The 13,116-nt window shown below is 51.7% G+C and overlaps 1 protein-coding gene across 1 annotated transcript; it reads left to right on the top strand.

The window, feature by feature from the left end:
* The first annotated feature begins 374 nt into the window (after positions 1 to 374).
* Positions 375 to 13,089, top strand: LOC131211278 (protein timeless). The gene is made up of 15 exons (XM_058204689.1): positions 375 to 1,184; positions 5,185 to 6,344; positions 6,423 to 6,667; positions 6,736 to 7,217; positions 7,285 to 7,426; positions 7,503 to 7,721; positions 7,779 to 7,847; positions 7,914 to 8,137; positions 8,205 to 8,403; positions 8,478 to 9,096; positions 9,187 to 9,387; positions 9,579 to 9,693; positions 10,500 to 10,562; positions 10,648 to 10,878; positions 11,879 to 13,089. Exons 2-15 carry the CDS (start codon positions 5,501 to 5,503, stop codon positions 11,970 to 11,972), a joined length of 3,747 nt encoding a protein of 1,248 aa, XP_058060672.1. The 5' UTR covers positions 375 to 1,184; positions 5,185 to 5,500; the 3' UTR covers positions 11,973 to 13,089.
* The last annotated feature ends 27 nt before the right edge of the window (positions 13,090 to 13,116 follow it).

Raw genomic sequence — 13,116 nt, 5'->3', positions numbered from 1 at the left:
TTTCGCGCGCTCACTCCTCATTTCGCAGGTCCTTTTCGTTCGGTTCATTTCCGGATCCTACGGAGCCGAGCAAGATCCGAACTCGTGACGGAATCCTGCGTCGTCGGGCGGTTCGAAACACACGCCAACAACCCGCCGGGATCACTTAACGCCAGCGAGCAGTCAGCAACGGTCATTCGTTTCGGAAGGATCCCTCTGGTTACGCGGAGGTATCTCGAGGTTCGAATCGAGGGGAAGTTGTAGCGCACCGTGCCCGAGAGATAGCCATCCAGTTGTGCATCGTACGCCGTCCAGTGCGGGAGCTGTAACGCGGAGCTCACCTTCTACTACCTAACTACTCATTGTGGTTTGCGCAAATCCAAGGTCCACTTCTATGTGCAGCTAAAGTCTCTTAGAGAAAGTAGGCAACTAACAGAGGTGGATTGTCAAGCAGATTGTCACCGGTGGAGTGGTTAGAGTGAAATTTAGTGCAAAGTTCGAACAAGTTTCGTCAGTTGCGGATTGAAAAATAGAACACTAGAAAGGGAGAATGAGAACAGTAACGCAATAGAATCGCTTGAACCGATCACTACCAGCCAGCAACCGTGTATGTGTTGGCGTAACGACTATCAGCGGTATCTGCCCGACGGCGTCTCACTCACCTTCCGCGCCACCCTAGAATCTGGCCATCCACTCACACAACGGTAGAGCAGTTACAGATCAAATTACCCGCAATAGACACTTGCACGACGTAATCGTGCCGCGATCTGTGCATGTGTTGTGCATGTAAAAGAAGAGGAAAAATACCCCGTTTGCAATCACGTTTTTGCATCGCGGTACGTCATTCTCTGGACAATCATCGTCACTCGGAACCGGCTCCCAGCCATTTCAAGTGGTCGTTGGTACGATCTGTATGTGATGAAGTGGCGCGTATGTGAAACCTTATCGTGCCCATCGAAGCCAGTGATCGTTGGTCTGTTCTAAGCCGTGATCGTGTAGAGGCGAACGGAACGAAAACCAATAGAAAGACAGGGTTAGGGTGTTAAGAGATCCCATCGGTCAATTTAGTGTCGGTCAAGAACTAATTCTTCCGGGAAGTGCACGGCGAACGAGCAGTCCTGCGGTAAAAGCAATTTGAAATCGACCACCACAACGCCAACGATCTGTGACGTGTGTCACTTCGCATGCAACGGAACCAGAAGAAGGTAGGTACCGCATGTCACATGTTCTGACCAACGTTGTCCAACGGTCATCGGTTTGTCTTGCACATGTCCTCTGCGTACGGGAGTGGGGTTGTGTAACGATTGCGTTGGTCCTTCTGCTGCTCGTGTGCAAACACCACATGAGGTGCAAACAGATTGGCCACCAGTTGGACCATTGGGTGTTATAAACAGCAATATGGGACGGCTTCCAAGAAACACCGGCACCGGCAGACCAAATCCGTTCAGTCAGAAATCGGAATGCCACTAACGCTGCTGTCGATCATCTTCCACGTGAAAGGAGTCGGATATTACCGTGGCTGAAGCATAAATGGCGCATCACTGAGGGTCGTTATTTGTTATCTACTTGCAGGATTAGAGCGCCGCGTCAAAGTTCAAAGCCTTCGGGAAAGCATCTTCACCCACATTAAGCAAATCCTTGAATTCTTCGAAAGAGGGATGCTTTCTGAGTGGCACTCAGTGAAACGACGTTAGGGCTGAGAGGATGTTGATGCCACCACGTCGAACAAACATCATTCGTTGTTGGTTCCGGTTAAGATTCGGATCAAACGCTTCGGAGAATATTTAACATTCATATCCGCTGCATTGTGGAACGATTTGGAGCTTAGTGTTTCTATCGGAAGAGCGAAATCTCCCTTTGCTTTGTTTCGTCGGATTATACAACAACTTACTCTAAATAACTTCCCACTGCTAATTAGGGGACTTAGGGAGATGCCCAGGATAGCAATCTGAGTTTGTGTTCCTCATCGATCCATCCCTCCGATATCTCTCTGGTCGACAATAGTTGGCTGATTTTGTTAAACTTTTCCAACTATTACGCTACCCACGGATCCGACCGAATGGTATGTGGTCGGACGTGCGTGGACTGTGAATATCAAATGAAATCAATTTCAATCAGAAAAAGGTTGCAAAACTTTACGTTCAGTTTCGCTGTCTTGTACGCAATGAAAAGTTCTACTTTCCCTCTTTTTTTATCGAATTATTTAAAATTTCCAAAAACTCCCAAAACTCAATAAGACCCTCGGTGATTGTTGCATTGCCTTGACTAAAGCAGGTTTATGAAATAATTAGAGTTCATTTGTTACCTTAATGTTCAATTTGAACAAATAAATTTTCATTAGTCACTCGTCACACGATGAGCACTCAAGTGCTCCTCCGAGTTGCAACCTTAATGGGATATTGGCTGAATTTCACTATTGACATCGAACGGCAAACCGCCGTAACAAAAACGTGACAAACTTACGTGAACGCCGTTTCTCACCCACACGGACAGTCGCAATATGATTGTCCGCACATGCACGACGAGAGAGGCAACTGATGTCTGGGCGAGCGTTAGTTATAAGAGTGTCCGCAATGGATACCTTACTAAGAAAATAAGCCCATAGTTGGGGGAAATAGAAAATTGGAACCAAAAATTAATGGACAAACTTAATTTTCTGAAATCCCTGTTAAAGGAAGGTACTTTGGTGAGTGAATGAAGTGGCCACCTTTGAATTTTGTTGCGCGGAAAGGTCAAACGGTAGATCTTGATTATTTAAGAATACACGAGAGTCGTATTACTTTATCACCTTGGCGTTAGTTTCATTCTAGTCGGGAATCAAATACTCGACTGACGAAAACAATAACAAGCATCCGTTCGAAAGGGACATTAATTAGCAGGTTCGGTGTGCAGTTTTTCTTTCACGTAACCCGACAGTTATTTTTGCCAACGGACAGAAACATCGTTCAGCGGGTTTGTAAATTTTGCTTCCTTTTATTTTTATTTTAATGCCACAAACTGTGTCATGTCGACCTTCGAATTTTTTTTTTTTTTTTAGATTAAAACCCTTCAAGCGAGAATGTTTTCCAAGAAGGAACACTTCAATACTTCATCTAGTGCAGCCACCCGGGCCAATATTTGCATCGCATCTCTTGTCTTGACCATCTCTTCATCTGGGTATTGGATCCACGGTTTTACATCCCGATTGTAACCCAGAAATTCCGCGGGTACCCTCGAAAGTATTTCGCATTATGTCGGGCGACCAGAACGATTATTTTCAGCATTGCAAAACGTGCCAAAGTCCTTTTGGGCTCAAAACACAAGTCCACTTCTAGACTGCGTGCGGGAAAATACCGTTTTGAGGCATGTTCAGGCGAACGCAAAGCAACAGACGAACGTGCCGGTTCAAGAAGGACTGCAATCTCGAGGATCATAGGATTTCCAGTCTAAGAACTCTATTTCCGTCCCGACCGTGGCTGGCAATCCTTCGCGGCTCAGTTCTGCTCCACTTCAAATGCCTTGTCGTGTCCTAGAAACTCTTCTATTGTGTACGACTATGCTATTTTGGCCCAACCACGAGACCACGGTGGGAGTTCTATTTATTTCATGCACTCCGTTGACAATGGAATCCACGTGGGAAGCGGTAACGAAAGTTTGCGCCTCGAAATGCCGTCTCAGAAGGGAACAACAGCGGAGCAGTTTTTGTTTAACAATCTAAGGTCTAAGGTTTCCGAGAGGAGTCAACTTTGTTGCTGACAATTTTAACATCGCCCTTTCCCCAGGCTCGCCACGTGAAAGTGAGGCTAATTTAAGCGTTCTAAACTCGGTTACAAAGCGAGTCCTTTTTTAAACGCTGAATCGCCAAGACCGGCTCCTTCTGGCTCCTTGTCCTGTTGAGGTGTTTGCAGAACTTTTCCAGACTGTGTTGTGAGAAGTTTTCCGACCATCAGCGCAGGTGCTTTCAACGTGCCGGGCGACGTAACATAAGCACACAGCGTGCACACCGGCCTGGTGGCACGTTTCGACGTGAGTGCTGTGGAGCAGTCTGTCGGCCGGGACCATGTGCTTGACATTTTGTCCTTTGCCCGCCCGAGCAACAGATTTCTCGAAGCCCGGAAGCTGTATCATAATTCTGCAGTTCACGATTGAGACGCGGAGGACACGGAAAGTTATTATATTGTCAAGTGTCAATCGCACACCAAACTGATCAACACCCACGGGTCGGTCAGGGCTTCCGCAAACCGCGGGAGCGCTGAGTCTGGCACGTTGCGAGTGAAGCGTAGTCGATGGCTTAATGAAGCACGTTGTGTGTTTTCCACCGCCGTGTGCTTTCTTCACAATTTTCCGATACTCAGCGGTCTGCCGAGCCGGCAGAGTTCACTTGTGGATGGCTATTATGTACCACTTCAGGCCCCAAACGGGAGCTCCGTTCGTGTAAGTGGAGGTGGTTTAACAACGACATCGACATCGAACAGGATTTGTAACGGTCCCTGCGGTTTCGGCTGGCCCTTTGCTATGGCTTCCTGCGTGGGCCACAAAACAGCCGAACGGAAGGTGGGCAGCTAACAAAGACTGGACCCAGCACGATAGCAGAACCGCCCCCGGTGACTGATAGTCTGGTAGTATGGCCATATCCGATTTATAACAATTTTGTTTCGCTTCATCGCGCGTCGGCAATTTTTATTTGACGGCTCCGAAGATTGGACAGAAAGGTCAGCGAAAGGACAACATTATTCCATACATGGACATTCCGGCGGATTAAGGCGAGCAGCAGGCTAGAAATCAGGCAGGTTCCAATAGCTCGCGCTTAGATGGTTATGCCACACAATGCCCAAAACCTAAAAACGACTGTTACATAAATTTGCTTAAGATTGCAGCGAGCGTTGGCTTCTTTCAGGGAAGTGGAATTAGAATATGGAAATTCGTTCGGAATGCCAAACAAGGATATTTTTTTTCGGAAAGGTCACGATGAGCCATTCCTTCGACGCATTGGTAACAGGAATTCCGCTACAGCGGCAAACGTTTAAGAATAGCGTTTCATGATTGAGGACTGGTGTTAGTCCTGTTAAAGTAATTTTAAAGTGTTAAAATATAGACGCATCGAGAGGCTACTGGTTTTTAATGATTTGCCTTCAATCGAGGCCTTCAAAATGGAGGACACGAGAACGAGAACTTTCAGACAATGTTTAATTTTAAATACCTTTTGAATATTTATTTCGTTCTAAGCGACCGGACCCAATGGATACAGCACCTCGCTACCAGCAATCAGATCCTTGTTCCCACGGTGTCATCGTCCATTCAAAATATTATCCTTCCAAAGAAGCCTAGAGCGAAAACGAGCCAACCTCCCAGTCCCGAAAGCACCCGAATAGGTCACCGGCCGCCGGTCAGTGTTTTCTTTCCATTGCCGTGCGTCGGCTTGCTGGCTCTTTGAAGCGGAACGTGTCCCTCCCTGCCGTCCCTGCGGTCCAACAAGCCCCCGGCTTCACTGTCGTGACACGAAACAGAGGAACCACTTCCCGTTAGAGCATCAGGCCTCGCCATGGAATGGCTGCTAGCGAACCCGCAGATCAACAGCACGTTCGGCTCGCTCGGCACGCACGTCGACGATGCGTTCCACGTGCGGGAGGACTGTCTGGTCACGCTGGAGGAAATCATCTGTAAGCTGGCGGTGGAGGATGCGACCCTGCGCACGTTTCGCCGGGCGATCGGCTTCGGGCAGAACGTGAAGAACGACATCGTGCCGCTGCTGGTGAACGCGAAGGATGCGAAAGTGATCGACACCACCATCCGGCTGCTGGTGAATCTGACCGTGCCGGTGGAGTGTCTGCTTCCGGTGGACCTCGTGTCCAAGTCGGAGATCGGCCGGCACACGATCTTCGAGCTGAACAAGCTGCTGATCACGAGCAAGGAAGCGTTCGTCGACTGGAAGACCACCAAGGCGGTGATCGACCACATGAAGGGAGTGCTCGAGCGGGACAGCAAGCTGTCGATCCAGCAGTGCGACAGCATGAACAACTGTTTGCTGTTGCTGCGCAACATCCTGCACGTGCCGGAGCTGGGCCTGCACACGGCCGGCCACAGCACCTCGTTCCAGAACCAGATCATCTGGAACCTGTTCACGCAGAGCATCGACAAGCTGCTGATCTACCTGATGTCCTGCCCGCAGCGGGCGTACTGGGGCGTTACGATGGCCCAGCTCGTGGCGCTCATGTACAAGGACCAGCACATCAGCACACTGCAGAAGCTGCTGAACTTGTGGTTCGAGTCGACGCTCTCGGAGAGCTCGGAGGACAACGAGAGCAACACGTCGCCCCCGAAACAGTGCAGCGGGGACTCGAGCCCCATGCTCACGTCCGACCCGACCTCCGATTCCTCCGACAATGGTGAATGTCCACGCAGGCGGACCCCACCCCACCTGCACCACCAACCCGACAGTCTTATGAACGCTGTTTGCATTTTAGGCAGTGGCAACACGCCCTCGTCCATGAGCAAGGATTCGTCCGAGCCGGCACAGACCCTTTTCTCGCGCGCGATCAAGTCCCACCAGATGTACCACCACAGCCAGTCGATGAAGGCCAACGCCGTCGGACCGTCGTCGGACTGTAGCCCCAGTAGCACCCACAGCAGCAGCAGCGGCGGCAGCAGCCATCAGCAGTACTGCGAGAATCCGCCGCAACCTCGGAACAGTGCTACGGACGCACAGGAAGTTGGCCGAAACTTTGTATGTCCTCGTGCACTGTGCTGGGTTTTTAATTTATTAACTTTTGCTTTCAGACCAAAAAGTCCAAATGTGCGGCCAAGGGTCCATTGGAATCGTTGGTCCCCTCTACCTCCGGGTCCTCCGGCTTTTCCAGCGCACCGCAGCACCACCACCACCACCACCACCACCAACCGGCGACCGGCAGTGAGCCGGCATCATCGCCGGCCGGGGCCACCGAAAGTGGTTTCTCGTCGCAGGGCCAGCAGTCATCGCCCGCTTCCGGTGGTTCGCCAACGGCGGCTCAGCAGACGAAGCAGAGCCAGGTTTCGCTGTCGGAAAACTCCGACTGTGGCTACGGGACGCAGGTGGAGAAGGAGTCCATCTCGACGTCGAGCAACGAAGACGACAGCCCGCAGCAGAAGCCGGTCCATCAGAAGCCACCGACAAACCAGAAGCAGCGTTTCAATGCCGCAAATAAGCACCGCAATCCCACGTCGACACAGGAGAAGAAGGAACTGCGGCGCAAGAAGCTGGTGAAGCGGGGCAAGAGCAACATGTCAGTAGGAAGGGCCCCGGTTTGTTCGCAACGGCGTGTAGTAACTGAAATTTCCGTCCTTTTCCAGCATCAACATGAAGGGCCTGATGCACCACGTCCCGACGGACGATGACATATCGCATATCCTGAAGGAGTTCACGGTGGACTTTCTGCTCAAAGGCTACGGTTATCTGGTGCAGGAACTGCATACCCAGTTGCTGTCGGATTTGGTGAGTCCTGGTTCCTGCGGTTTGTGGAGAAGGTCCACTGTGACGTTTAATAATTCCGTTCCAATCCCTCTTTCAGCAAGTGCAGATCGATACGTCGCACTTTTTCTGGCTGGTGACGTACTTCCTGAAGTTCGCCACGCAGCTAGAGCTGGACCTGGAGCACATCAGTTCGGTGCTGAACATCGACATCATCAGCTACCTAACGTACGAGGGTGTGATGCTGTGCGAGCAGCTGGAGCAGCTGAGCCGTGTCACCGAAACCGACATTAAGCCCTGCCTGAGAAGAATTCATTTGGTACGTGACCGCCAATTCGAAGACTGTGCGATGATTATTAATGTACTCTGCCCACAGGTTGTAACGGCGATCCGCGAGTTTCTGCATGCGCTCGATACCTACAAGAAGAGTACACATCTATCGGCGGTAAGTTGGGACTCACCGGAATACCCACCACAATGCTGACCGTGGCCAATCTCTGTACCGCAACAGGAAGACAAGGAGAAGCTCAAGCTACTCCAGCAGCAAATCAGCTGCACGGAGGACCTGCGCTGTCTGTTCGTGTTGCTGCTCCGATGCTACAACCCCAACATCCAAAGCCGCCAGTACCTGCAGGATCTGATCGTGACGAACCACACGCTGTTGCTGTTGCTCGACGGGGTCCGCGAGCTGAACGCCGATGCCATGCCGGGCGACATGTTGGTCCACATTAAACAGTGCGTAGAGTGCTGGGCTTTCGGGAGGTTACTGCTTGCCAACTTCACCGTTCCTGTCTTGTTGTAGATTTGCCACCGTGGAGATCATGCACCAGTACGGGCTGCTGTTGGAGGACTTCCGCGAGAATGGGGCGTACGTGAACGATTGCATCTTCACCATGATGCACCACGTCGGAGGCGACCTGGGACAGATCAATGTGCTGTTCCAGCCCAGCATCCTCAAGACGTACTCACAAATCTGGGAAACGGAGTACGAGCTGTGTGATGTGAGTGTTCGCTTCGCGGAGTCCGAAAAGTTTCCATGCTAATGTCCGGTCCTTTACCCCACCACGATGAACAGGATTGGTCCGATTTGATCGAGTATGTGATCCACAAGTTCATCAACACACCGCAACCGGCACCGCTGACGCTCTCGACGACGCTGCCCGAGATCAGCACCCAGCTGCGGACGGGCAACCTGCTCGGGTGGACCCAGGAAGAGAAGGACTCGCTACACTGGTACTACGTGCAGTGCCGCCAGAGTAAGTGTCTGGTGGGCGACATTCTGAAGCTGTTCCAGGAGAACGGCAACCAGCAGAAGACGCGCCTCTCCATCATCGAGCAGCTGCTCGAGCAGGACATTATCGCGCTCGCCCAGTACGACGATCTGATGAAGCTGGAGAACCCGGAGTACGAGCGCAACGTGCAGACGCCGGCCCTCTCGGTGGCATCGGTCGATTCGGCGGGCCGCCGGGACGATGGTGACTCCAAGTCATCGCCCAAAGCCGTGGACGACATTCAGGTGTTGCGCGACCGGCTGCAGAAGGAGAACCGGGGCAAACTGATCGCCTGGCTGCAGAAGAGCCTGCTGGACTGTTGCTTCGTCAAGCTGAACCTCCTGAGCGGCCACGATCACGTGTGCGCCCCGAACACCGGCCCGTCACCGTCCGTCATGGAACCGGTGTCCTTCCACTGCATCCGTAAGAATCCGTCCTCCGGTTGTAAGCTATCGCAGGGGGACAAAGATACTGATACTTTTGCCTCTGTCGAATTTTCTGTGTCAACCACAGTGAAGAAGAAGTCGATCCCGGTGGTGCCCTGGAACCAGGACCAGTTCGCGGTCCTCTCGTACCAACCGTTCATCCTGCTGCTCCACAAGCTCGGCTTCCATCTGCCGGCCGACGCGAAGAAGATGTTTGTCCGCATCCCGGAATTCTGGACCGCCGACATCCTCTACAATATCGCCCGCAAGCTGGGACCGCTGGACAAATGTAAGCCGAGAGACCCGAGAGCCGTCCACGAGCCGCCGGGAATGGATCGCCCGCTCCGCCCCGTCCCCCTTGTGGAGCTGTACCGATAAACTGGTTTCTGTTTTTTTTTGTCTGTCTTTTTATCTGGACCTCGGCACGGCCCGCCTCCGCTTTCGGTTTCTTCGCGCGTGACCTCCGACGTGATTCGACAGCGATTCTTAAGTTCGATCTCAAGTACCTCAACAAGGTGCTCTCGATGGAAAAGCAAGCCAAGGCCGACTCTTGCCCGCCGACCGATTCTCGGTTAGAGAACTTTGGATTATCAAGGTCCAGTTAGCCAAGTCCTACCATCAGGTTAACTACTTTCAGTTTGATGTTTTGAGGATGCCGCGTCAGGGGTCGGCGCACTGCCGGCCCCTGACCGCTGCAGGCCCGGTGCAACGCCCCCCGCCCCCGCCCCCACAGGGGGTGGTTTGACCGTCCGTGGCGCCCGGGCCTGCACTTAAAACTATCATATCGAATCGTTTGTGTCGTTGCCGTAACCGTTTCGCTTCTGTTTGTGTTTGTTTTCTAATGAGTTTTGTACACCACCCGCACACCACCACCAGAGGAGTAGCATTTCATCTGCACTTTCGGCATGTTTCCGTGTCCGTGTCCCCACCGCGGAAGATCCATAAACAAAACACAAAGCATAAAGAAGCATAATCTTCTACATCCCGATCCCAATTGGCGTCGAGAGCAGGATGCACCACCCACCCGCCCACCACATTAGTATGTTCGCTCTGCACACCTACGCACGCACACACATGCACGATTCTCACGCCGCACAATTCATTTGTAGCGCCCGTCACCCGTCATTAACTTACCCTCACTGACCGGGCGACGAGGACGAGCTGCTGTTACGGGAGCGAGAAGTGGCCCCCGAGCTGGTGTGGCCAGGGTCAGTGTTTCCACCGTTAATTTGCTGATCCTGACCGTACCAAAAACCCTACTCGAAGGCCACATTCGCGTTCCCGTCAACAACGCCGTCGTCGTCGTCGTCGTCTCAGTAGTAGCCGCATCATAATCCGCATCCATAGGAAAAAGGCGCCGTGATTAATAATGTTTCCTTCGCCTCTCTGGTTCATCCGCAGGTTCACTCCGCAGATCACCACCAACTGGCTCGATGTAGTGATGCGCAGTAAGGCCGCCCAAAGGTAGGTCCAGTCTGGAGGGATCCTCCGAATTCTAATGTCTAACGAGTCTGTCTGTCCGGACTTCCGGAACTCCTTCTTCGCGCAGCGGAAAGCGTAAGTTCGATCTCGCCGGACCATCGAAGGTGATCGAAACGGCGAACGCTGCCCATCCGGGGGCCAAAGCGGGCGGTAAGTTGCCCCCCGCCCAGACGAAGCTACTGCACGACCTCTCGATCATCGTCGAGTCGAACGATGACGATGACGACGAGCTGCCGGAGGATGACGATGGGCTGGACAGCACCGAGGTGCCGGTGCTGGAGGAACACGACGTCGTCAGGTGCGTTCATTGCCAAGCGGTTAGGTCGCGAGGCCACCCCGAACCTCCGATGGCCTCCGAGGGATAAATTATTCGTTCAAGCAATTTTCCAGCGCGAATCGATCAGTGCGGGCGCCCCTAACTACTGTGCCACTGTGAGCCCAACATGGGCACTCGAATTAGTGCAACGACCAAAAAGCGCGGTAAACGGTTTTGTCGTGTAAGGTCAGCTGCTGTAGGGCCCCCCCAACAGCTGACATGATTTTGCTTTCACGTGGTCCGAAAAAAAACGGAGCGTCAAATCAAACATGGGAGCCCTTCGTCGAATGATCGATCGATTGGACAAATTATGCTACACTCGCGTTGGCCGGGAACCCTTGAAGGCGGCCGGCTACTGATTCGCGGGGGGGGTTCGAAAGATCATTTATTTTCATTTTTTACCTCCCCGAAACCTACCCCTGCGTTCGCATAACTTATGTTCTGTGGCACGTTAGTTTTCGTAACCGACGACGTGGCCGACGGTTAGTAAACATAATTCTTTTCTAACAACTTCCTTCCAACAACGGGAGTGAATGGCCACCAGCTCATGCATAAGTCAAACAACACACTCACCCAAGGGTTTGGCTGGACGAGTGACTAGTGCGTCTAGAACAGGCAACCGCAGCATAGCCATGGGTCCGCCCGGGGGCGGACGGATTGAAATGTTCACTTAATGGTGATTTATTTCCAACAACGACTGCCGCAGCCGCTGCTGCCACGGCACGGTGAGGTAAGGCATGCCGATGTTTGACTTTGGGCATGCTTTTGCTCCGTGATCCCCGTGTGCCGTGATCGGTTTCGGTGCAGCATAATTGATTGATTTTCGTGACGATCGTTGTACGATCGCGCAGGATATAGGCTAGCAAGGCTCACAGGCTCAATTGAACCGGGAGGATCAAAGTTCGAAATTAAAACAGTGGCTTCGTGAAATGTAATCTCTCTCACTCACGCGATCACCTTTGCTCTCTCTCTCCCTCTACAGTGCCTGCGAAACGGCTTCCGTTGCGTCGGACCTGACGCGTATGTACGTGAGCGATGAGGACGACAAGCACGACATCGTTCCGCCGATTCTGTAAGGAGCCACCGACATAAGACACAAAGCAATTCGCGACCAACGCAAAACCCCGAACCACACGGCACACTGTGCGGAGACGAACTGATCGAGGATTGGATCGAGTTGTGGAACCAAAATTTGCAATTTAGTGCCCAATGAACCATCTCCAGTTCCAGTTCCATCTCAACGTGTTAGGTGCAACGCACACATATCCTTCGGTGTCATCGTATATCACGCTCCATCTCCAGCATCACCAGAAGCAGCTTCGTACAAAATCCATCCACACTGATTGCCCCAGAAATAGAAATCGAACAATGCAATCGTTAGCCAAACTCTGCTCCTTGGCGCACATCGGAAGGATACTCCACAGATAGAGAGTGAGATGGATAGAGAGAAATAGAGAGAGAGAGGGAAGAACCAAAATCAGCAAATAAATTCTCCCAAGCAATGCTGGTACAAAGCATTTCAGTATCTTTGGTCAAACCAAAGCCCTAATGGTAGTGGTAGCGGTAGTAGCAGTAGCAGTAGTAGTAGTAGCAGCAGTGTCGGCTAGAATGGCAACGTTTGCGCTGCAAAAGATGTATTTTTAATATTTCGCTGTTTATTGCTCTCCATTGGCTGTTGAAAAGGAAACCCATCCATCCGCCGTTCCAAGCGAGGGAGCGAACCTGAACGGGACCGAGTGGGAATGGAGGAAAATTAGAGGAAAAAAGGATTATATTTACAAGCGAGCGAGAGGTTCGGTCCAGTACCAGTTTTACACACTCCAAAAGCTGCTGTTACCAGTTCCGGTGCCTTTTTGTTAGTGCACCGTGTTTTTGCATACTTTCTAGTGTTGATGTTTTCGTTATCGTTTCCCTATCGGCTAGTGTCCCGGAACACTGGGCCATCCACTTGGGGGGCCTGTCAGCAGGGTCTTTTTAAATCCCAATTTGCAAGCAGCCCTCGAAGCATAGTAAAGTACTGGCCACAGCTTCGTCGTGATGTGATTCGAATTGGCTTACCGAACATCGAACAAAACTTAGAGCTTTATTTTATTCGTACGCATGCCGCTCCGTTTGGGAGGGCCTACGTGGTGATAAGGATGTTGTGTGTTAGAGATTAAAAGTGGATTTAAAATAAATGTAGTTACTTTGGTGGATTTACGGTGATCGATTTACTGTTTG

Source organism: Anopheles bellator, chromosome 2 (assembly GCF_943735745.2).
Source record: "Anopheles bellator chromosome 2, idAnoBellAS_SP24_06.2, whole genome shotgun sequence".
NCBI lineage: Eukaryota > Metazoa > Arthropoda > Insecta > Diptera > Culicidae > Anopheles > Anopheles bellator.
The sequence above is the reverse complement of the archived record's forward strand: the minus strand, read 5'-3'. Positions and strand labels throughout refer to the sequence as shown.